Here is a 23101-nt window from a genome sequence, read left to right as displayed (position 1 = left end):
CATAGAGTAATTGTTATGCGATAAGATGTGTGCTTCCGCGCATCATCCCTGCGCATCCCTGTGTCTGATTTTTTTTTGTGAATTTTTTAAAGAGTAGCAAGCCACGTATTGGCTGGCCTCTCTCAACACTTAAAAAGAAGAAGGAACAGATACTCTAATCAGAAAGGAGGAGCAAAGGGGGGGGGGGGGGAGGCTAAAAATGAGGGCACATGTGTGCCACTAAAGTCAGTTGTTGGCAATAAAATCAGTGCTGTATGTGTCCATTATTCTGTGTCAGCACACAAAAAAAGAACCGTTCGAAAAGGAACCTTTTTACAGTTCTCCAGCTTGTCTGTAACTGTCTCCCTTAAAAGGTTTTTTTTAAAAATAGGTTACGAGGAGATCAGGACGCCCTAGCGACCTTTTCGTTCTTGAAGGTACGAAATGTCCAGAGAAAGGTTCTTTCACCGGGAAGAACTCTCAAAGAACGATTATTTTGCTGTGTGGTAGATCAGTCCTATATAGTACTGATTCAAAAGAGGCTGCGTTGAAGGTATCTACCGATCTACGAATCCTTTTTTTTTCTTCTTTAATCGCTTTTTTTCTTTGCTGGGAATAGCAAGCCGCCGTGGCGCAGGCTAACCTTTCCCTTCTTCTTTTATAATAAACATACCCCCCCCACCCCACCCAATCAAGAAACCCACATTGCACACTTTTGCGAACATGCCTTATGTGTGTTGCTGAAAACTCCATTTATTCAGAGCCACCATAATTCACAAAGTCTGCATAGAGTCACGCTTCGGCGGGACGCCACAACGAAACCGTAAAAAGGGGGCTGCTTACCGGTGACGATAGCCCTTGCAGTGTTGCTACTCGTCGCTGCATCTCCAGACAACGTATGCCGTACTCGGCACCTGTACGTCCTCTCTGTGTCCGCCATGTTTGTCCGGTGAACCAGCAACTCTCCCGTATGGAGTACCGTGTACCGTTCATCTGCGCAACAAAGATTTCAGCGCACTTTAACCTTTTAAGTTCCCCGTATGTTCTGGTGGGTTCGGTCGTGCTTCGCGTTAGTAACAGCTTGGAGGATTGGATTGTATTAGAAGTACAAGCAAGGGGGCGTATAGTGAGCCCCTGTCTTGCATGGAATCGAACCCACCACCTCTCTTATTGCCAGTCAGGTATGTTACCATTACACTTACATTTAATACATTACGTTGAAAGCTTCAGTAGCTTTTCTATTTTAGGTTTAGTAGCTCGACCCAGTCTTTGGTTACCTTACTTACATTAGCTTTAATTGTGTTTTCAGTTTCCGTCATTTTTCCCAAGCACTTACATCGCAGGCTACCATTTAAACCGACTCGTCACGTCTTCTCACACCATTCGACAGCACCTTTTAGCACATTCACACCGCCCATTATGTAAAACGTGAAAGACACCACCCGTCCAGCTCGTGAAATGACCGGCCACACCCAAATTGCCGAACGTGTCACTGTCCCCTTTGCATGGCAACGACGTTTCAGAGCGGACATGAATGCGTACAAAATCGCCACTCTATTAACTACGCTGGGGGGCTGTGCAGCTCGGACTACGTGTGTCGTGGATATTCATCCCAGAAATAGGGAACATGGTCGAAAAAATGTCTCACTCGACATGCGAAGTTCGGCAGTCGAAGCGCGCGCAATTAACTCTGAAAGCGCTAAGCGTTCCTGTATATGATGCCCGTTAGAGCTTTTTCAATACAATGTAGGATGTCAGTAACGACCGCAGTTTTGTGGAGGTGAACTCGGGCTCTATACGTGACTGATTGGTCGAGATTAGAGATGCCGTGAAGAAGAACTGGTTGTCCGCGTGACAATGATCGGACCTGGCGTGATTTCAAAGCAGACGGAGCGTAATTTGACAGGCCTGACTTTGAGAGCGTAGATTTTGTTTTGCAGTTTTTGCTTTCGCTCTTAAGTGAGACTGTAGTGGCGGTAGCTGGAAGCTGTAGGTGTAGCAGGATGTGTTGTTGAAAGTCGTGCATGACGGAAAGGGTGATGTGGTGGGTAGACGAAGAGATGAGCAAGAGAAAGTAAAGGTGTGTTTCAGGCGGTACCGGAAGGTAGAGGCAATGGGCAGCTCCCCCTCATCTCAGGCTGTGTGGTGCTCCGTCTTTCATACACGGAGATGGGGGGGTCTGGTATTTTCGCAGGATTTTCTATGTCCACTTGTATAAACTTTTGTTTTTGTTAGAGGAAAATTTAATATAACGTTGTATTAATATGCAAGCAAGGGTGACAATGAGCACACAAAACCAGTACGAATAAGACTGTACAGGTCAGGACATGTAATCTCTCCGCCGGCGAAGTACAACGGCAAAACGTTCACCCAAATATTTACAGCAAAACCAACAACTGCGAAAAACACAAGCCAATACGAATGAGTCTATATACAGTTCAGGGCATGGAACCTCTCCGCCAGCGGAACACAACAGCAAAACATTCAGCCTCTTATTTACAACAAAAATAACAACAGGAGGGTACACTATGTACAACAGCAAGACATCAACCCAAGGTACAATCATCATCATCAGGTACATCAAGAAAGGTACAATATACAGTACGTATATACAGCATAGTAACGCAACATTCGGCGATTTTCCAACCAAACACCTTATAAGGTACAATATGTACAGTGAGGGAGGAGCGCCTGCCACGATGACACATCCATCAACGACACGAACACAGGGATGTTGCCACAGTCTCTCGAAGGTGATCTGTCCCAACGCAAACAAGTCCCGCTGCAGGATGTTGACGAAGTTTACGATGTTTACGTCGGTTCTCCATCTTTTACGTCGGTTCTCCATCTTTACGTCGGTTCCCCATCTGGCTTTCTGACAACAAACTGGTTCCAAATGCTGACAAGACTACATACGTAATATTTCTCCCCCGACAAAAATATTTGGACCTAGACCAGGAAAAGCTAGACTTCGCAGGCCACCCTCTCAGCAGAGTGTCTTCAGTCAAATTTCTCGGCGTTATTTTACATGAAAACCTAGCATGGGATGATCATGTTAAGTTTGTTCGACTCAAAATCACCTCCGCTTTGTTCGCACTTTCTAAGTTAGGACAATTTCTTTTCTATCCAGGCGCTTCTAATGGTTTACCATGTTCTAGTCCACTCCAATATTTCGTACGCTCTGGAGGTCTATGGGCTGACCTATCCCTCCAGCCTTCTTCCTATTTTACACTCCCAAAGGAGGGCCCTGAGGATAATGTTGTTCATACCCCCTTGCCAATCAATAGCGTTTGCCTTTCAGTGTCAGTACAAGATATTTATTCTATTGTTAAGCATAAAATCGCACTTTTTATGTACAAGTTGATCCATGGGGCTATCACGGACCACTTGATCTCTCTCAATCGTGTTCATACATTGTACAACATACGTCATCAGTGTGACATGCTTCAACTTCCTCCTTCACGTACAAATTATGGAATATTTTCAATGTCTTTCTTTGGTTCCAAGGTATGGAATTCCCATAGATTGAGAAGTTACCCGTCAAAAAGAACTCGTTACGAGTTAAGTTACCGTGTGAAAAATGTAAACTAAGTTAATAACGAAGTTCTTCAGCCTGAAATCTAACTCGCAGTTACTGAGTTACTTAAAAAAAGAACGAGTTACTTCCAAGTTACTTCGGACACAAAATGGCATTACGCAGGTGCAGCGCGCATGAGCAGTTGAATTAGCGCATGTGACTCTTTGGGCTGGTTGGTACATGTTTCAATTAAAAACCATTAAAAACCCTTGTCCTTGTCATTTTTATTCTCCGTCCTCGTCCTCCCCAGCACTGGGGGTTTTTAATTGTTTTTAGTTGAGTTAGAACTTGAGTTGCCTGCGGAGGAGTGCAACACCCTTAGATCGCTTTCGTTTATGTCCGACAATAGACCTCTCCCTGTTTGTAAGCAAATGACGTCATAGTGTTGGAAAGTGCCACAAGTTTGGTAGAGTTGAACTACGGTCGAAGCTAGAGGTGAACAAGGTCGAGCCCGAAAGCCACGGTCTTGAGGGTATTACGACGGTCCCTGAAAGGGTCGCGACCTTCGGTCCTACTTTTCTTTCAATGGGAGGCAGCGAACAAGTGCCCGTTCGTGGAACCCAGCCCTCTCCTACAGATTTGTTTCGGTTTCAGTCTGCCTACCAACGCCATGATGACGTTTCTCTAGTAGAGGTCTATTTGAACTTTTTGCATCTTGTTCCGTGTGGGCGCACAATGCTTCATTTCAATGGCAGCGGTTCTTGCTTCCTGAATAAAATACTGTGTAAATATGTTTAAAAAGGACTATGATTGGACGACGACGTTGAAGCGATATCATGAACCACGTGACATCGAATGACTTCTTCACTTTCTTTTCTTATACTCGCTTGGTGAGTTGTGTGACACGTAGGATTAAAGCTCCAAGTAGTTTTTTTAGACCGAGTCTCTCTGGCCTATCTTTTCGGGGCTAACTTGGGGCATTCTTGTGGATGCAACGCCGTTCCCGCTCAAGGTAATTTAACAATACTGTCATTGATTGGATATCACGTTTTATGGCAAAATAATGCCATGAAGGAACCGGAGAGAAAGCAAGAAAATATGTTGACGTGAGTGAAACGCGAATTAAAAGTAACTTGGAACTTAGCTTACTTTGGCAAAGTTACCTGAAAAAGAAACGAGTTCCTCTGGAAGTTACCACGGCGCAAAAGTACAAGTTACCAAAAAAAAAAGGAACTTAGTTACAGTAACACACACACACACACACAAATAGAGATACGATGATGAGATGGGGCTGATGCCGGCCAGCAGGCTGGGCGCTGCCCCAGTGCCACTTGTACGCGATGGGAGATGACGATGGATATGATAAGGGTCCGGTAATCAAAGCAGGGTGGAGAGGTCTGTTGATGACAAGAAGTCCCAAAGGTGACGCAGACCTTGGCGTGTATGAGCTGGACTGGACCATGGGCCCAGCACCTTGCCTATGGTAAATGGGCGATGATCGATCGCATGCAGTTCGTGCTGCAAGATCGCACGCTCCCGCTGGTAGGCCGGGCAGTCCATAAGTAGGTGGTGCAGGTCTGCACGCACACTGCATGCTGCACAAAGGTCCGAGGGCGCACAGCCAAGACGCTGCCTCATAACGGGTGTAAATGCAACATTCAGCCGCATGCGGTGAAGCAGGCATGCGTAGTGTCGCGGAAGGCGATGAAGAAGCGACAGTGAAAGAGAAGGATCCACTGCGTGGAGCAGAGAGTAGGGTGTAATGTCATGCAGCCACTGTGATCTTGTCTTGTCTGCAGAGAGAGCACGGACGAGGGCCTGACGATCACCTTTGGGCAAGATGATAGAGTGGGCTGAAGCTATATGATGACCCCGCAGGGCCGCCCGGTCGGCCTCTTCATTGCCGGGTACGCCGACATGACCAGGTACCCACTGTAATACTATGCAGTGGCCCAGGTCCAGCAGCTCCTTGTAAGTTTCAAGCACGTCAGCAACAATGGACATGAGAGGACCTCGAATGTCCCATTGTTGCGAGGCATTGGATAGCAGCTTTCGAGTCTGTGTAGAAGACCCATGGCAGAGCTGAACACTGCAGGATCTTGCGCATGGCAAAGAGCAAAGCATGTAGCTCAGCACATGTTGACGACGTCAGATGCGAGAGACGGAAGACACCAGTTATGTCTTCGGACGGAATAATATAGGCGCATGCAGAGCTGGATTTTGTGGACGAGCCATCCGTAAAAACAGGAGTAAAGCCTGCATACAGCTCGCTCATCATATCCAGTGTGAGCGCCTTGGACACACCTGCAGCGACATCATCCTTTCTCTGCAGCCCGGGAACGGATAGTGAAGCAGATGGCAGAGGGAGGGTCCAAGGTGGAGTTGAACCCGCCTGGGGTTCAACTTGAAAACGTGGCAGGTGAGACTTTAGCTGTTGAATGCAGGACCTGAACTTGTTATTCCTGCGACGGGAAAGCTTCAGCAGTAAAGGGTGCTGCCGGTGATGAGCCAACAAATGGAGATAGTGACGGCTCGTCTCATTAAAGCGCTGGATAGCAAGCGGAGTCTCTCTCGCTTCTGCCATGACTAAACACGTATCCGTTGTTCTTGGCACGCCCAGGCACACACGAAGGCTACGTGCCAAAAGAAACTGAAGCTTGGACTCGGAGGATGGCGAAATCCCGTGTAATACTGGAAGGCTGTATAGGAGCGGACCACGCACCAAGGCTCGATGAATGGCCAAAAGAGATCGCGCATCGCAGCCCCACCTAAGGCCAGCAATGTGTCGCATTAGGGCGATCCCTTTGGAGAGTTTCGCCTCTAGGCCCGCTATATGTCTTCTCCACGAGAGTCGGGAGTCCAGCGTTACACCCAAGAACTTACATGAGGTGGAGTACTGGAGCTGCTGTCCAACCACAGAAAGACGATATGGAAGCATGTTCCTTCGCGTGAAGGCGATGACGTCACGTTACAGTAACGAGTTACCTCGAACTCTGGGAATTCCCTACCGTTGCATATCAGAACCCTGTCTTCCTTTTTTCAATTTAAGAGATATTCCCGTCTATATCTATCACAATGGTAGTGGGACACGAAAGCTGCATGATTTAGTAATGCTCTCCTCGTTTCTTTCTTGGCATAAGACACCCTTTATATGACTTATGCAATTGTTTTATCTATGTCGGTAATGCTCTTTGCTTACTACAGGTTGCACCATAATGTTTCACTTTCCTTGTCAATGCATTTTTGTCAATTGTTTGTCAATGTCTTTGTTTTTCTTTCTTTCTTTCCCACAAGGCTTGTTATATTCATGTATGTCTGTGTATTTACTGCTGGGACTGTTATACAGGGCACACCCTCACAGTCCCATTTGTAATTCATTGAAACTCAGAAAGAGTAAATAAAACCTGAAAACCTGAAACCTGAAGTTACGCGCAACCGTCGGCCACAGTCTGACAGCGCGCCGTCCACAGTATATACGCGCTGCAGGCTGTGACAACAACACTGCGTCGGTGACCTGACCACCGGTGATCGAAGGTCATGGGTCAGGAAATGTCGGTGTGCCGCCGAACAAGTCGCAAAAAAATTCTTGCTGTGCGGCACCCATAGAGTAAATGGTTGTTGGTTTCTAGTTGCCACAGGCTATGGGCAACTGTCCTGGGACACAATGTTCTTCTATATGTTCAATGTTTTCTTTTTACGTAGTGACGAAAAATCCGTTATCTCATAAGCATAGTCATTAGCACCCATCACCGCCCCTCTCACAGAGAACGTGTCTACAAGTATTATTCACTTAAAGCCTAGCCATTTTCGAATTGACCGAGTGCCGTAAGTGGAAGCTCTGTAACTTGAACAGCGTGTAGTCTGTGTCTTTCTCTTACGCTGTCTTTCTGTAGGAAGACGTTCCTTGGTGTGCCATTGCTTCAAACTTCTGTTCGGCATAAGTAGCCCCCGCGCAGCGCGAGATTTTACGGAAAAGTGCCGGAAGTGAAGTAAAGAGAAACACATTGTGTAACATACATTGAATGACAATATTTCGGGCCCTAAACTTTGAATTTTTGGAATGCAATGAATTGCATACACATTACTGCTGCAAGCAAGAACATCTCCACAGTTTTCTTTTTTTTTTACCAACCAACCAACTGCTGCAAGCGCAAGGTGCTCGCTTTGTGGGTTAGGGTGAGGAGTCCCTAATCGAAACCTCTCTTGCTTTCATTTGCGTCCGCACTGCGCTCATCCGTCTATGGTTACGCTAAAATTGCGCTCCCGTATTCTAAAAACTCCTTATTACCATCCCAAACTTTGTCGACGTAGTCTCCGGACAGCGGAAAATATCCCTTACCATCGTCACCGTGCACATTGTCAGACTGATACTTATTTCACTTTTTTCAGATAAAAAATTGAATAAGGCAAAAAAAAAAAAAAGAGAGAGAGAGAGAGCTTTTTTCAATCCATCCAGCAAAACGCGGGATTATGCGACCTTCGGGCAATACGTCTGCGTCTCTCGCGCTTTGCAAAAAGCCCGGCTGTTGCAGCCTTCAAATCCGTTCGCTCGCAGCTAATTTTCGCCAGTTATGCCCGCGTACGATTTACATAATTGGAGTTCGCTGAGCAGCATTGCAGATCGATGCGTCACTTTTCGGCTGCAACTGGATGCCTTCGGCGTACGCGTAGACGTACGCGCCAAACTTGTTTGCGATATGTCACCAGAGTTTCAAATTACATCGGGGTAGTCTTTGAAGTCACGCGCGTCGCCGTTAGATGATACACACACACACACACAAAAAAAAAAAGGAAAAAATGTGGAGTAGAGGTGGTCGCATTACGTCTTTGTAGCGTGAGGCGTCCATTTTGACTTGTGCTCGTTGCTACCCGAAATGAATCGCTTAAAATGCAAATGGGTCGCTCGAGGTGTGAATGAAAAGGACGTTGACGGTCTTAAGTTGGAATAGCATGCCAGAGATGTATCTAATAATTCAGAGAGAACATTAGAGATGTGCTTTCGGAAAATGTGACGACGAGTATGAGTTCTCGAAAATTTACGTAACAATTATGAGCTTTTTTTCTTCTTCTTTTGTTTGAGTCGTACCTACTCTATTTTCGTGGCAGAACTGCCTACGTATTTGCGACGTGTCATCCTATAGACTCTTTTCATCTGACGTCACTGTCGCAGACGGCATAGCCTTTCCCCCTGCTTGTGGCAGCCATACTTTTGTGCATGGCGCGTGCACGCTACCAGCTTTAACTGTGGTGCGAGCGCGTGCGAAAACAAAAGTATGGCGGACGGAATGAGGTCAGCGAAAAGGGTCTATAGTGTTCACGTTTCAAGGATAAGGCAATTGGTGTTTTAAGGGCCGAGGATGAATTTCGTTTTCAGGACTTAAGGAAGACTCAATTGGGAGAAGTTACTGTTTTACCCCTGCAGTACGAGAGAAGATAATTGGCGATGAAAACCAGGGGAGCGAGAAAGCACTCGGTGCGAGGTGTTTGTACCATTCAAATATACGAGGGTGGTTCTGCAACTCACCTTTTATGGACGAACAATAAAAATGAATGTTGTGTCACATTGTGAACAATGTGCCATTTTTGTACGAAGTCCCCCTGCTTTTACTTTTCAAAGCAGGTGTGCCGTCGTTTGGAGACCGCCTGTGATTCCAGCGGAGAAGTTTTCGGGTCAGGTGCGCGGCCCTTCATGCACTACTCGCTCAACGTCTTCATCGGAACCAACCTTACGGACGCCAAGACCATCCTTGAGATCGCCGGATATCAGGCGAATATAGCACATGTGGAAGACACTCAAATCGAAGGTACAGGATGGTTTAAGTATAGTCATACGTGACGTGTGCGACCGGGCGTCGTCATGTTGGAGCAGTACAGTCTTTGCGAGCCAGGACGTTTCTAGGACGTTTGCAGGACTTTCAGGACTGGGTTTGAAATATGCTGCTAGGAGAAGAGAATGTTTCGTTGTTCACTGTTTGTCCCCTATTTGTTCAACAATTTTGCCCTGATGATCCAAGCTTGCAAAAGGGGCTTCGATAGCTTCAGCCGGAACAACACTACGTGAGCAACGAGGTCGTGGCGAACACAATCGTGTTGCCTCCAGCGAACTGACGCGTGCATTGATGCACCTGCTGCAGTAATATGCAGGCATTTCCATACTGTGCCTTCATGCGACGGTGGACGTCAATGGGTTTCACACAGCGCTCATAGGGAGCTCCTCTCTGGTGCAAACAGGAAGCGGGACAGCCATTTTGAATCAGTTGTCGCGTGCTTGCACGTGCTCCGTGGAGGTGGCAAAAGAAAACATACAGAGCAGAGGACCAGCACTACCACCCGTAGCAAGAATACCAAGTGTGAAATGGTGTTCGGAATTTCAATTAATGTTTTGAGGTTATTTATTGAACCACCCTCGTAGGTGAAGTCACCGAGTTCAAACCGCTCACTGTGCGCTCATTTTCGAGTTAGTTTGATGTCGTCACCGTCTATCCTGTCCCATATTGCAGCCTATCGTACGTTCCTTGACCTGAGATCGTATGTGAACGTAGTGATCTAGGCTACAGACCGGTTGCAGAAAAATGGAAGGTTCACGAACACGTTGCCTGTTGTCCCGTTTCGTCCACGTGTTCGTGAACCTTCCATTTTTCTGCAACCGGTCTGTAGCCTAGATCACTACGTTCACATAATCCCCTCCACACTCTAACAAAGCAGCCATTCACTCCCGCCGTAAAAACCCGTACGGACCTTTCTTCCCTCCGGGCTGTTGACCCACAATTCGCATGAACCTTTAAACACGTCACACCTAACCCTTTAAATACCATGCCAATGATGAGGACGGTGCCCAGAAGAAGAACAGTCTCTGTTCGAAATATCGGCGGCTTCTGTCCTGAGGCAACTCCCTTCCAAGAAACTACATAGTATTTTTCGTTGGGACGTATCGTCCTATCGGTTTTCCTCGACATCAAGCGCGCATATGATACCGTCTCGCACATTTGTGTGCTGCACGCCTTGCGCTCGTTTGGGGTATCCGGTCGGCTCTTCATCTTGCTCCAAGACTTCCTTACGGACCGAACTGTCGCTGTCCGTACGTCCCAAGGCCAAAGCCCTCAGCATCCTGTTCCACAAGGAGTCCTGCAAGGAAGCATTCTCAGCCCGACACTCTTTAACGTGGTGATGGCCGGTCTACAATTAGTAATTCCTTGTAAAGTGTCGTTTTCCGTGTATGCAGATGACGTCGCCCTTTGGACTGCAGGAAAATCACGCCCAGCCACACAGCGCCGCCTGCAGCTCGCTTTAAATAATATCCATACGTACCTCACGCACCATGGGATGGACCTTTCACCCGAAAAGTGTGTCGAGCTCCCTTACACGCGCAAAGCTATGGCCAATTTCCCTCTTTGGCTTGGTACAAAGAAGCTTGAGCCGGTACGCTTCCACCGCTTCCTTGGCGTGGTAATCCACTCGAACTCGCGCTGGGGGAGGGGGGGGATATATTTATTAGACAAAAGAAAAAAAAACGGGGAAAGGTCAGCCAAACGGGACGTCGGCTTGCTATTCCAGAAATAAGAAATAATAATAAATAAATAAAAAGAAAAGATAATAATTAAAGTAAGCACATTAAACACCTTGAAACTAAAGTGCAGCGATGGCTCCCCGCAATTCAACATCTTTCTGGCGCAGGATGGGGCTGTGATCAGCGTTCCCTGCTCACGGTTCACGCGGCATTGGTGAGGGCGACTGTGCTTTAGAGCCTTCCCATTCTGCACAGGATACCAACAACTTCATTAAATACACTTCGGTCCCCGTTTTCTCGAAGCCTTCGTCGATGCCTCGGAATTCCAAGGATGGCTGAAACACGGCAAGTACTGGCTGAAGCTGGTGAGCTCCCGATTGAGGTTCTCCGTGAACGTGAAACGGCTCGGCACTTCCTCCGTTTGCGTGCTCACATTCCCCGCCACCCGCTCCTCAGGAAAATCCGATACCGCCCTGAAAGCGACTTCTATCGAGTAGCGCAGAGGACACGCCAGACTCTCACTGGCTTCATAACTAAAGACGCTATACCGCCTGAAGCCCCCTGGTCTCTACCGGTACCGCGCACTTTTGTACGCCTTCCATACCTTCTGGAAAGAAGAGGTCAGGTCCCCCCTCAAGTCCTCCGAGCCCATTTTCGTGCTCTGGTAGACGAGAACTTTTCTACGTTTACGGCAGCATATACCGATGGCGCATCCCGAAACAACAAGTCGGCCTCAGCATTCGTCATACCATCCGAAGGCGTAGTGCACGGAAGACGCCTTTCACATCCAACCTCCTCCACAGCTGCGGAACTCTATGCCATCCTTTTCTTTCTACAACACATCGCTGACTTTACACCGCGGGAATGGGCAGTCTTCACATACTCCAAATCTGCACTTCAAGCAATTGAAAATTCCGGCATACGAGGCCCATACGCACCCCTAGTCACAGATGTGTTAATGGCTTACCACACTATCTACGCAGCAGGCCACAGGCTAGTTCTCAAGTGGGTACCAGCCCATTGTGGTGTCGTGTGGAACGAGCAGGCCGACAGCGCCGCAAAAGCAGCACTCTCGTATCGGAAACGGACCAGTATTGTTCTGCTGAGAGGAGACCGCTGTTCAATTCTCCGACACCTAGTGACACCCCTGGCTTACCGCCAATGGACAACCGACATTCTTCCCCCCTCTATGTCGAGCAGAGTTGATCCAACGCTTGCTTTCCGCATGCCACGAAACACCTCTCGTCAAGATGCTGCATTAATCCACCGAGTGCGCCTCGATGCGGCCTTTACAGCTCAGTGGCGTTACCGCTTGAGACAAGTTGACTCTCCCACCTGCTGCCACTATGGTGTTCTTGAGGATCTGGAGCATATTCTTCTTAATTGCTCCCACTACCAACCTTCCCGAACCACACTCTCCGAGTCTCTTCGTCAGCTGGACTCTCGCCCCTTCTCCCTATCGAAATTACTTGCTCCCTGGCCTAATCCAGCCCAGCAACGCTCTGCGCTCACAGCTCTTCTGACATTTCTGGACACCATCGGACTTCGATCGTTATTGTGAAGGGGCTCGTTATTTTATTCCCCACATTCCCACCAGCAATGGGGTAGAGTATCGCCTGTGGCGATGAACCTCCCCACTCTCCAAAGCCAAAATAAAGTAGTTGTTGTTGCTCCTTGGGCAAGCTAAAAGATTCCTTCATAACCCCGAAGAAAGCCTTCGCCGTCGCACAGAATTAAGTTACAACGAAACCATCGCCCCAGAGCCTAGACAGCTTGTAAGGTTCACTCTCAGAAAAAGTAAATGTCCAACTGGAAGAGACATCTAAGTGTGCGACCTAAAGGCCAGAGACTTCTATGACGTTGTTTTAAAGCGTCATTTGCTAAGACCTAAGGCTGCTGCTTGCTAAGCATCGGTGGTATCGAAATCCGAGGGACTGACTCTAGAATAAAAGACAGGAGAGACGAACTGGGCACACGCTCTTGCGATAACAGAAAGGGGGGTAACCTTGCGATATCGGAATGGTTGAAACAATATTTTAGACGCGTGTGAAGTAACAGGCATGTGCTTTCTCCGTATTATTTTTAGTCCGTCCGACTCCAACTCCAGGCATGTGCTTGCATGTTGCGCGAGCGATATATGCAGTTTTCGAGAAGGAGAGAGAGAAATACATGATGACAATGATATGGGGATGACTTCTAGAAGGGACGTGTAATTATGGCATTACAAAAACATGGTACGGTATTATATCAGAATGCAAGAACACCGTCTTCTTGTGGGTTATATTTCACAGTAACGTTTTTCTCGTCCGTTAAGGGACCCATTAAAGTGTATGGTGCTATCCACACATGTTGGGAATCGACGAGGACGTTTCTGCCCACGCGAGTACTGAAAGAGAAGGAGGAATCGCGAGCCCGCCACTCGGGGATGTACCTTCGTTCAGGCATCTTGGTTCCGCCCCTCTGGAATAAAGTGGGACCATATTCATGACAGCGGGTCTCCGAGTTTCCTTCCTGTAACATATATTTGTCGGAGCCGAAACCCGGGAGAAGACTTTCGAAGAAATATGGCAGCTGAACCGTGCCTTTTGACGTGCTGGATTCCTGACTATCCCGTCGCGCCCCGGGTGTGTGGCTACAACGATGGCGGTTTTCCGCACACATGCACGTTAGTTCCCGGACCGTGTGTCCGTGCCGAGAAACTCTCGGCGTGTCCTATTCTGGCCCGTTTTTCACGCACTCTGCTAGCCGTGTAGGTGCTCCATTTCACACAACCGAATTCCCCGTCCGTGTGCATCGTGATACTGATAAAAATAAGAGATAAATAAAGGCGGGAAAGAGAGTGTTCCTTGACGTAGACGAGCCTTAAGGACAGCGAGATAGAGATAGCCGAAGATAGCCGAGACACCAGTTTCTGCTGTTTCAGGTCGAACACCTACGACGGTGGTTGATACGCTAACAAACATAAACATAAACAAACATTTGGTATGCAAATAGCTCGTTTGGAATAACAAAGGGTGTAGGTGAGCCATCCCTCCATTGTAAGCTATATGCTAACAGACGTATTGTGTATTATCATTTGGAACTGTCTGTATTCGAAATACCGAAACCGCTGTCGGTGAGTTATCTCTCTGCAAAAGGATATATATACCCCCATCGCCCTCGAAAGTTTCACTAAGTTTCTACGCGTGACTGTGACAAATGGGTTACGACAAGAAATGTGGCGAACAGGGAGCGTTTTTAAGTGCAGTCTTTTGTCAACACAGAGGTAAAAATGTAACTTGTATGTATGCATAAAAATACATGTCAAAATATCAACAAAAATATTGTTTATATAATATTCAAGATATGACCGCTAACGGAGCAATAGCAATGCGTACTTGAAACAGAGAGGGAACAAAACTCAAATGTCCTGAAATCGTTGAGGAGCGGGAGCGACAAAAGATGTATCAAATGGGGGGTGTGGCACCCGAGAAACACGGGCAAGAAACGGACATGCAATGATTTTCACGGAGCGGGCACAGGGGCTTGGACAGTGTGAATAGCAGCCTTGAGAAACGCTATACCCAGTTTTCTACGCGCTACAAGTTTCGATACCACACAGAGGAGAAACTCTTCTGTAGTATGAAAAGGCACCGATTTAAAAACTCGTTTGTTCCGGGAAAATCGGGCTGAATAGGGCATTGGGGAAATTTATCGTCGCGAAGGCGCCACCTGCGAGGAGATACGGTAGTCTGTATGACCTATACATAAACCCGAGTGGAACCCGTAAAAAGTGAAAGAACAGGCACAAGTCTCGAACGCGGTGAGCGCACAGATTATCAACGAGAGAAAAAAAAAAAAACGGTCGCATTTCACGGACGCGAAAAACGTCACGTTAGTGTGAAATGGGCCTTAACTAGAGAGAGAGAGATACGAACAGATAAAACACTTCACAATACTACGCTCAGGACCAGGTTTTTCTTTTCAGACTAGTTTATTTTATTGACAACAACTCATTTACAAACTAAAATGCAGAATCTTGCCACTACCAATGGCCTCGTTATTCTGTGTTCACTCCATGTAAATAACATCCCTACATTTCGGACCCCTAGCGAGTTCCCATCGGTTGCTGCGAAACCCGGTGGGATTCCGCGCCACAAACAGCGTCAAGGCTCATTGCTTGCCTAGTGGTGCATGCCGGGAATAAAGTCGTTACCACCCCGGTTGCGAGATTGTCGCACATTTTTCAAAGAGAGTATTTAATGTTGGCTATGGCAAACGCACACAGCGTTTGTATTGCAAATTTTCTACATGATGCAGGGAAGTGTAAATGTATTATTGTGGAACTACTAAATTCGACGATTCTTGGTTGAGTCATTGTCTTGATGTTGACTGCTGATGTCATGGGGCGTTTCCCCTCTTAGTTTGCGGGACAGTACCTCAGTGGGGAGTGACTTCCTAACCAACTTCACTGTCAGTTCCTAACGTGTTGGCTTACTAGCCGACTGGGGCAAAGAAGTTTATCTGTTCTGTTCATGTAAGCCGAAACAGCGGAAGTGAGCCGCTAGAGTGAAGTAGTTCAAAGGCGGTCGAACATCCACATGTAAGCCGGATCAGAAGATTGAAGTGGTGGTGGTGGTGGTGGTGACGAACCGGCTTGCCGTTGTTGATCAGAAGATTTAGCCAGCACTGGGAACACAGCGACAGCAAATTACTAATGGGCGCGTGTCCTGAGTAGGTTTCAAAATTCCCAGCGAGCCGAAAGGCTGTAGAAATGATGTGAAAAACTAGAACTCTCACGCGTTGCGAAGGAGAAGTATAAATGCAATGAATAAGTTTCAAAATTAAAGTTTGAAAGTTGTTGGTTTGAGTGGAGTAGGTCCGCCGAACTCTTGCGCGCTCTTCGGTGTCCTCCGACTGTCATGCAAGATGTCTTCGAAATTAGTCTACTGGCACTCTCAGTCGACATACCGGTATTATGTAAACGTAGCCATCTATTTCGAGGTAGCGGGATCGAACCCGGCCGAGGATCCAGCGGGTTGGTGGTTATGAGGCGTTGAATGCGGTGTGTCGTGTGCCCAGATATCAGCGGACATTAAAGAATAACCATGAGGCGGGTAAAATTAATGCGCGACTTCACCGCTGTGGCGTCGCTCGTGAGCATCGTTACTGAGCTCTGTCTTTCCAGGACCCCAGACAAGGCTAATCTCAACAGCATTACCATCGGCTCAGCCGAACACAGACAACCATAAGCTGATCGAAAACTACGCTCCGAGAACTATATTCGTCGCTATCATTATTAAACATATGAATTACCTTGCCTAACTGACTGTAAGCCTTCGTGAACATCTCTTTGCCGAGCGATCCGTTCACGAAGCTAATTGCCAGATCTCGCAGGCGGGGAATTTTCAATAAGGTTTCCTTACGTTTTCAACCCTGATTACAGTCTGAGAAAAAAATGCTAGACTCGGGGATATATTCGGTATCCGGCCTCTGTCTCGTCTGCAAGAAATAGGCTGGATCGTTGCGCACACCTGCTCTCCAAACTACCGCTCGATGATCGTTATTATTTTTTTTTTGTGTGTGCGTGTGCTTAATTAGAGCGGGCAGCCCTTTAACATAGTCTAAAAAGGGTGGGCGAGTATGACAGTGAACTACAAAAAGCAGCAAGCGCGATCGAGAGAGAGAGAGAGAGAGAGAGAAAAAAAGTATAGAAGTGTTGCCTCGACCGCGCACCGCGAATTAGGTAATAGTGGTCACTTAATATCCTCCCAGCTAATGATCGAAAAGTGTTCAAAAAAAGAAGAAAAAGTTCGAAACGAAGGAAGCTGCTTTGTCGACTCCACGGTTAGACTAGTGGACTGCGTGTCAACTGGTTGTGCAAGGTTTCACCTTCGGCGCTAAGAATGTTTGTGGATGTGTCGCTGTATTTATCTTTGTCTGAGTTGGACGGTATTACGTTGGTCCCTTTCTGTTTCTTTTTACTTTGGCGGAATGAAATAGCAAGATACGGGATGGGTAAAAAAATGCAGCAGAAATTGCTGTGTAGACGTTCATTGAAATGCGATAGCATTTACGAGATCATCGCGAGCATTCTCCGACGATGGACCGTACAGGTCTTTGGGGACAGAACTAGCTGACGTAATTGGCCAGTAGCTTGTCTATGAGCGAGTGTGTGGAGGCGGGGTACTTGGTGTACATTCATCATGATTAAGCAGCACAGGGACGCGGACAAAGAACGAAGACAGGACGACTGCTCACTCGCAAGTGACAGTCTTTAGTAATCGAAACATGTTTATGAAACATGAAAAAAAAAGGGGGGGAGGAGGGGGGAGAAGCCTGTTCCTAAAAAACTGACATCGTCGGATTGAACTGCAATGTGTTCGCGAGATAACTTATCTCCGCGGGGGAGCGGTGTAGTGAAGAAGCACTTACGCATTGATCATCCTCGCCTCTAGCAACCAAAAAGGCTTCTACTATCTCCCTCGTAAGCTGCTCATTGTGTACTGATAGCACGTGTGTTCGCGTGAGGTCTGGTTTGCACCCACAGTCACGGCAGTGCAAAGCGAGGTGTCCGGATGGTCTTCTCTTAATGGATGCACTATGTTCCTGAAGTGTAACATTAATACATATTCCAGTTTGGCCTATATAAACGCGTCCGCACTGCAGTGGGACTTGGTAGACCACACGTTGCTGGCATTCTACATGTGGGCTTCTATGCTGGATGGCACACACTTGTTTTTTTCTTCGGACGGTTGACCTTGGCGCACAGGGAATTAAACTTGATGGGCGCCGACATGACAACGGGAATACCATGTCTACTTGCGACGTTTTTTTTTTATATATTATGGGCTATGGCGTGAACGTATGGGATACACACGGGTCGTCCCGGGGGTCGTGGTCTTGCTTACTTAGTGCCCCCTTAGATCTTTTTCAGCAATGTTTTGGCCACTTTTAGTATCATCGCCTCTGCGCAGCTTGTCTAGGTCCTGACGAATACACAATCTATAACATTTCCCGTACGCGCTGTGGGAATTTTGTCGTCACTGGCCAGACGGAAATCAAAGACTTGCTTGATAAAGTCCGCAAGCCAGTTGTTCTGGTAACAGTGAAAGGGCGCAGGCAAGCTGATTCATAATGAGAAGGAGGTGACCCGAGATTGTTGTCTGTTAATTTTACAGCGTCAGCTGTATAGTGGAGACCTTCCCGAGATCGCGTCAGCACCGTCGGCATTCGCATGTCCGCGCAGAACTCTTGTGTCCGAACCAAACTCGCATGTGCGCTCAGCGCTGGGAATAAGGACGAGAATCCCGCCATTTTACAACCGCTATTGATGGAAAGTGAGATAAAAACCAAAGTACGCCAGTTTTATAGCGCCAGCTGTGCCGTGCAGCTTCCCACAGGGCTAGTGGTGGCTGTGTGCTACTTCTCGGCTCGCGCCGCGCCGAAACGCATCCGCGACTTTATCCCGTATGTACTCGCGCCTTATCGCACGCACCAGCTTCTCGTCGTCACAAACTTCAACGTGGATGTTTCACTGGTCAAGAACACCACTTCCCTAAGTGATATGTCCGAACAACTGGACCATACGCTGTGCACCGACATCCGCCAACCTACAACTAGAAATGGCTCATGCATAGACTTGGTGTTCCAGAACAGCTCCTTCGTTCAGGAAACAACCCACCTCGCCAATCATTTCAGCGACAACAAATCAATACTCATCACGCTCAAATAAATTTGTCTACACACATTCACCCTGCCTCATATCACCACGCACAGCTGACGCTGAATTTCGCATTACACGAGTGGTAACCATGCTGTATTTTTTTCCTTGTCTCGGGTCACCTCCTTGTCAGTTGTTCTGAGCCTTCTTAATGTCCGTGTTGAAGTGTCTCATGACAATTATGATCATGTTGCGTTCCTTCAAGTTTTCTGCGAAGGTGGTGTTAGGAGAGTAATCGAAGGGCTTGCCTAGAAGGGACTTCTTCATCTTGTTTTGAGGGTACCTCGGTGTAATGTATACCAACATGATGAGGCTGGGGGCATCCGTGTAGGCCACTTCAACGACGAATACGTCACCAACTTCGTCTGCAGCGGCTAGGGCATTTTGGATCTTGTCGACCTTCAGAGTGCCCGTCTTGATCGCTAAGATAGTTCGTTATTTCTCGAGTAGATGGCTACACTGGCACTTCGGTTGTCTTTTCTCTTGGTATGGGAAACGCATCGGAAGCATTCCATATCTCGCGGTAGGCTGGTCCAGGTCTCTGAGAGCGCGAGGACGTTGCAGTTGGCCACTACCTGGTCAGCCGCTATGTCGGAAACGTGTGCATTGAGGCTCTGCACGTTAGGGCCCCTATGACTACGTTGTCGTTCTCCCTGGCCCGCAGCACCATACTCTTGGAAATCTCGAGGGCAGTAGGTACCTTCTGGTTGCCTAGTGTGTGCATCTCGTCTTTGAGGGACCAGTCCGTGGGTCCCTCCTCGTTTCTAGAATTTGAAGATATCGTCGGTGACGCTTAGGTACAGCCCCTTGATAGTTGTGGCTATGGAAAGGACGACGTAGACGAGGCCCAATGGGCGTTTCTTGTTGTAGCCGTAAACGATTTCCCCATAGGCGGTCTCTTGAGACTTTTGTGTGGTAATGGCGCTCGCCTGAACAACGGGGAAATGATTCCTCTTGCACGAGACTTCGGCGCGCTTATAGAGAGTGATTGCGATGCTACACGTGCCGATGCACCCACGAGGCTCGAATGTCAGGGTAGAAGGACCTAACGGGTGCCATCATAGACCTGGCCGTGACACCGGCAGCCCCGGAGGGGAACTGTACCCACAGCCTCTGCTCCTTGTAATCCTCGTTCGTTTCGATGTATCTGAGCACGGCCATGCTGCCATTGACTAAGCCACCTGCCGCGCCTTGGGCCATCCCTGTATGATCACCGCCAACGTTGGCGGTGATCATACAGGGATGGCCCAAGACGAGGTCAGTGACTGCCGGGACACCCCATGTCCTTGTTGTTCATCTTGGCCACCTTGTTCTTTGCGTCTGTGAGGACCTCATAAGTCTTGTAAGCGACGTAATTGTCGTCGGCTTCCGAAACCAGCACGTCGCCGTCTGCAACGACTGAGAGGTTGTTTTCCTTTGTATCGCGGTTGGAGTAAAGGAAACGTATGCCATCGTCGGCGGGCCTCTTCTACCGTCGCGAAACGACTCTATAGGCTAACGCCGTCGTCGGTAAGGTTTTCTCCGTCGCCGAGATGAGTGAGGGAGGACGAGTATGTAAAGTCCCTCTGCCTCACCACCTGAACTAGACGATGCAACTTGAGCCCATTCCAGGGCAGCTCTGTGTGGAACTTTGCTTGGCGCGCACTTGTTTTATACACCTCAGTCATGGGACGGTTGCCGTCTAAAAGTAACTTAGTTGCAGCCACAGTTACTGCTTTCAGAAAGTAACTAGCAGTTAAGGTTAAGTAAATCAGTTAAGCCCCTTCACAGTTACTCTGCGTACAAACTAGAACGAACAACAGTACAGGGGCGGATCCAAGGAAGATCCTCGGGGGGCCCCCACTAAAAAAAGAGAGAAGACGGGGGGGGGGGGGGGGTCGCCATGAAAGACTGTGAGCTGCTGCGCTTTCATTTCACACAAGAGCTTTATTTATGATCTACATGTTGCGAAGCTTAGCAAGCTGTAGAGGAACGCCACCGTGCGACGTGTGCGGAAAACGGAGCGTGCGGCAGGAAATTCTGCCGGAATGGGGGGTAGAGGTATGTCTCGGGGGGGCGGGGCCCAGGCCCCCGTGGATCCGCCCCGGCAACAGTAGTTGCACAACCAAACTGTGCTTTATTTTCAAACGCGCACGGCATTCTTAACTTAACAATTCCGTGCAATTCAGATGATGAAATGCTACTCGTTCAGCGAATTCTTAAGAATACGAAGTATCATATGAACGAGTTGCCTTTCAACAAGTGTTTTTCGAAGTTTTTATCAGTAATCTTCACACGTTTGAGTCCAAAGATGTCCCCACAACACTGAAGAGCCTTTCGACATGGAATTCCGGCGTTCAACAACACGATCAAGAACTTCCTTAAACCTGGTAAATGATTCAGAGACAACATGGGGCTGTGGTTGCTCTCTCTCCACCTCTCCAGTTACGCCGCACTGAAGTAACCCTGGAGCTGAAAGATGTTGTCACCATCTTCTTTGACTGACAGCAGCACGTCAGGAGATCGTTTCTTCTCGATGGTCTTGTATTCCTCCGATCGCTTGCTTCCTTTACACCCCGTCGAGCCACAAAGCGCATGCCTACCATACCGGTTTTACAGCGCCAGCTGCTAAGGGCAGACCCACCCGAGATCGCGTGATCATCTGCAGAAAACGGACGGGGGTCACGTGACCCGTCATGCGAAAAGATATCGTGGTCGCCGTCTGTGGCGATCTGTCAGCGGCTGCTAAATACGACGACAACAACGACGTGCCAGCTAGTCAGTTGTGCTAGTTCACCACAGTTCTACCGGCATCTTCCTAGCGTGAGGCCACGAACATCTACTCGCTGGGAGAGCGTGACCTCACGCTAGGACGATGCCGATAGAATGGTAGAATGGCTGACACGTTGTCGTCGTCGTCTGTAGCAGCAGCTGATAGGCCGCCACAGACGACGACGACGGCGTTATGTTTTCGCACGACGGGGCCCCTTGAGGTCACGAACATCTGCCCGCTGGAACATTCCATCTGCTCCCATCACCGCAGGCCAGGACTTGTGTAGAGGAAGACCATCTCCTCTACAGTCTCTATAGTGTGTGATAGCCATTGCAATAAAACAACAATCGAAGATTGATTCATACACAGCTGACGCTGAAAATCGCGTTACAATTACGTAATCGTCCCTCCAATTTTTTATACTTTTACCTTGTACACTACTTGATCAATTACTTTTTAATAGGCTGCATCGCCAGACTGACACTTTATACAGGATGCCACTATTATGTTCATCAGTGAAGGTACTTTAATGAAGCGGGTGGTACATACCATTGTAGGAAGGTCTTGAGATCGTGAACCCGTCGTCTCGTATCCAACCGTCGAAGGCCGTGTAAGGTGCTTGGGACTGGTGAACATTGCAACGCAGAACAGCCGTGTTGCCGCGAACCGCTATGTCGTCCACCACGCGCACCAAAACTCGTTCATCCAGCACTGCAATAGAGGCAATGGATTAATTGTAGCATTGATTGACTTGTGTCCTATATATTAATTGTTGTGTCATTGTTCCCATTGGAATGTAAATATAGGTAGCACATTGAAAGCGGTGGTGGTACACTGGCTATTCTGGAGAACCGTGCAATCGATATATTGCTTTTTTCGAACACCGCCTTTTTCAGTCGGAATTAGAGCACTGTACGGGCCCGTATTCTTAGGCCCGATCCTGATCTTCCTTTGATTTACCCGCTCTGGCCCGGCCCGACGGCTTCATGCCTCTACCGTGCTCGGCCCGAGCCCGAAGAATTTCTAGGTTTCCCCGCCCAAGCCCGGTCCGAGACCGACAAATTTACAGGCTACCCAGCCAGCCTAGTGTAGCGGGCTGTAAAAGTTGACCGTGACTAACTAACAGTGGGGTATACATGCTCCAGCCCAACCTGGGCCTGACAGTGTACGGGCCCTGGCCCATAATGTCACACCCGAGTCCTGCCCAGGAACGGCAACAAGAAGACTGTACGGTATGGCCGAGCCCGTGCAGTGCTCTAGGCTCATTTGGCAACACTGGACAGCTGACTTTTTAGTGTTTGTATAGTACTCGGGCAGTGGCACCCCCAAGTCAGGCATCGGGCGTTCGACAGTAAAGAACAGGGTGTGCGCAGATAAACGTAAGTGGCATTTACACACGTAACTCATTGTCTGCTTAACTGACGAACTTCCGGTGGCGCACGATGGCGAATTTATGCGTGCGAAAGGTACCGAAAAATCGTGGACGCCACACGCAGCGTAAAAAGCAAACAGAGCGACGGAAACATTGGCTTCCGCGCATTAGAATAGCGAAACATGGCAGTCTCGGGAGAGTTGTATTCAGGTTTCTATTGGAGACTATCGGTGCAGAAACCGAAACGGTGTCCCAATGTCCCATATGGTTGC

The 23101-nt window shown here is 48.1% G+C and overlaps 1 protein-coding gene across 2 annotated transcripts in view; it reads right to left on the bottom strand.

Annotated features, from left to right (window-relative positions):
• LOC135394115 (cell adhesion molecule DSCAM-like) overlaps positions 1 to 23101 on the bottom strand; it is a 166958-nt gene that overhangs the window by 95770 nt on the left and 48087 nt on the right. For both annotated transcript variants that reach the window (XM_064624632.1, XM_064624633.1), the window contains 2 exons: positions 22007 to 22168; positions 823 to 972 (listed from right to left, as the gene is read on the bottom strand). In XM_064624632.1, coding sequence (XP_064480702.1) covers positions 823 to 972; positions 22007 to 22168 — 312 coding nt within the window. The remainder of the gene's footprint in view (positions 1 to 822; positions 973 to 22006; positions 22169 to 23101) is intronic.

This window comes from Ornithodoros turicata, chromosome 5 (genome assembly GCF_037126465.1).
Source record: "Ornithodoros turicata isolate Travis chromosome 5, ASM3712646v1, whole genome shotgun sequence".
In the NCBI taxonomy this organism is placed as follows: domain Eukaryota; kingdom Metazoa; phylum Arthropoda; class Arachnida; order Ixodida; family Argasidae; genus Ornithodoros; species Ornithodoros turicata.
This window is presented reverse-complemented; position numbering and strand designations above follow the sequence as displayed.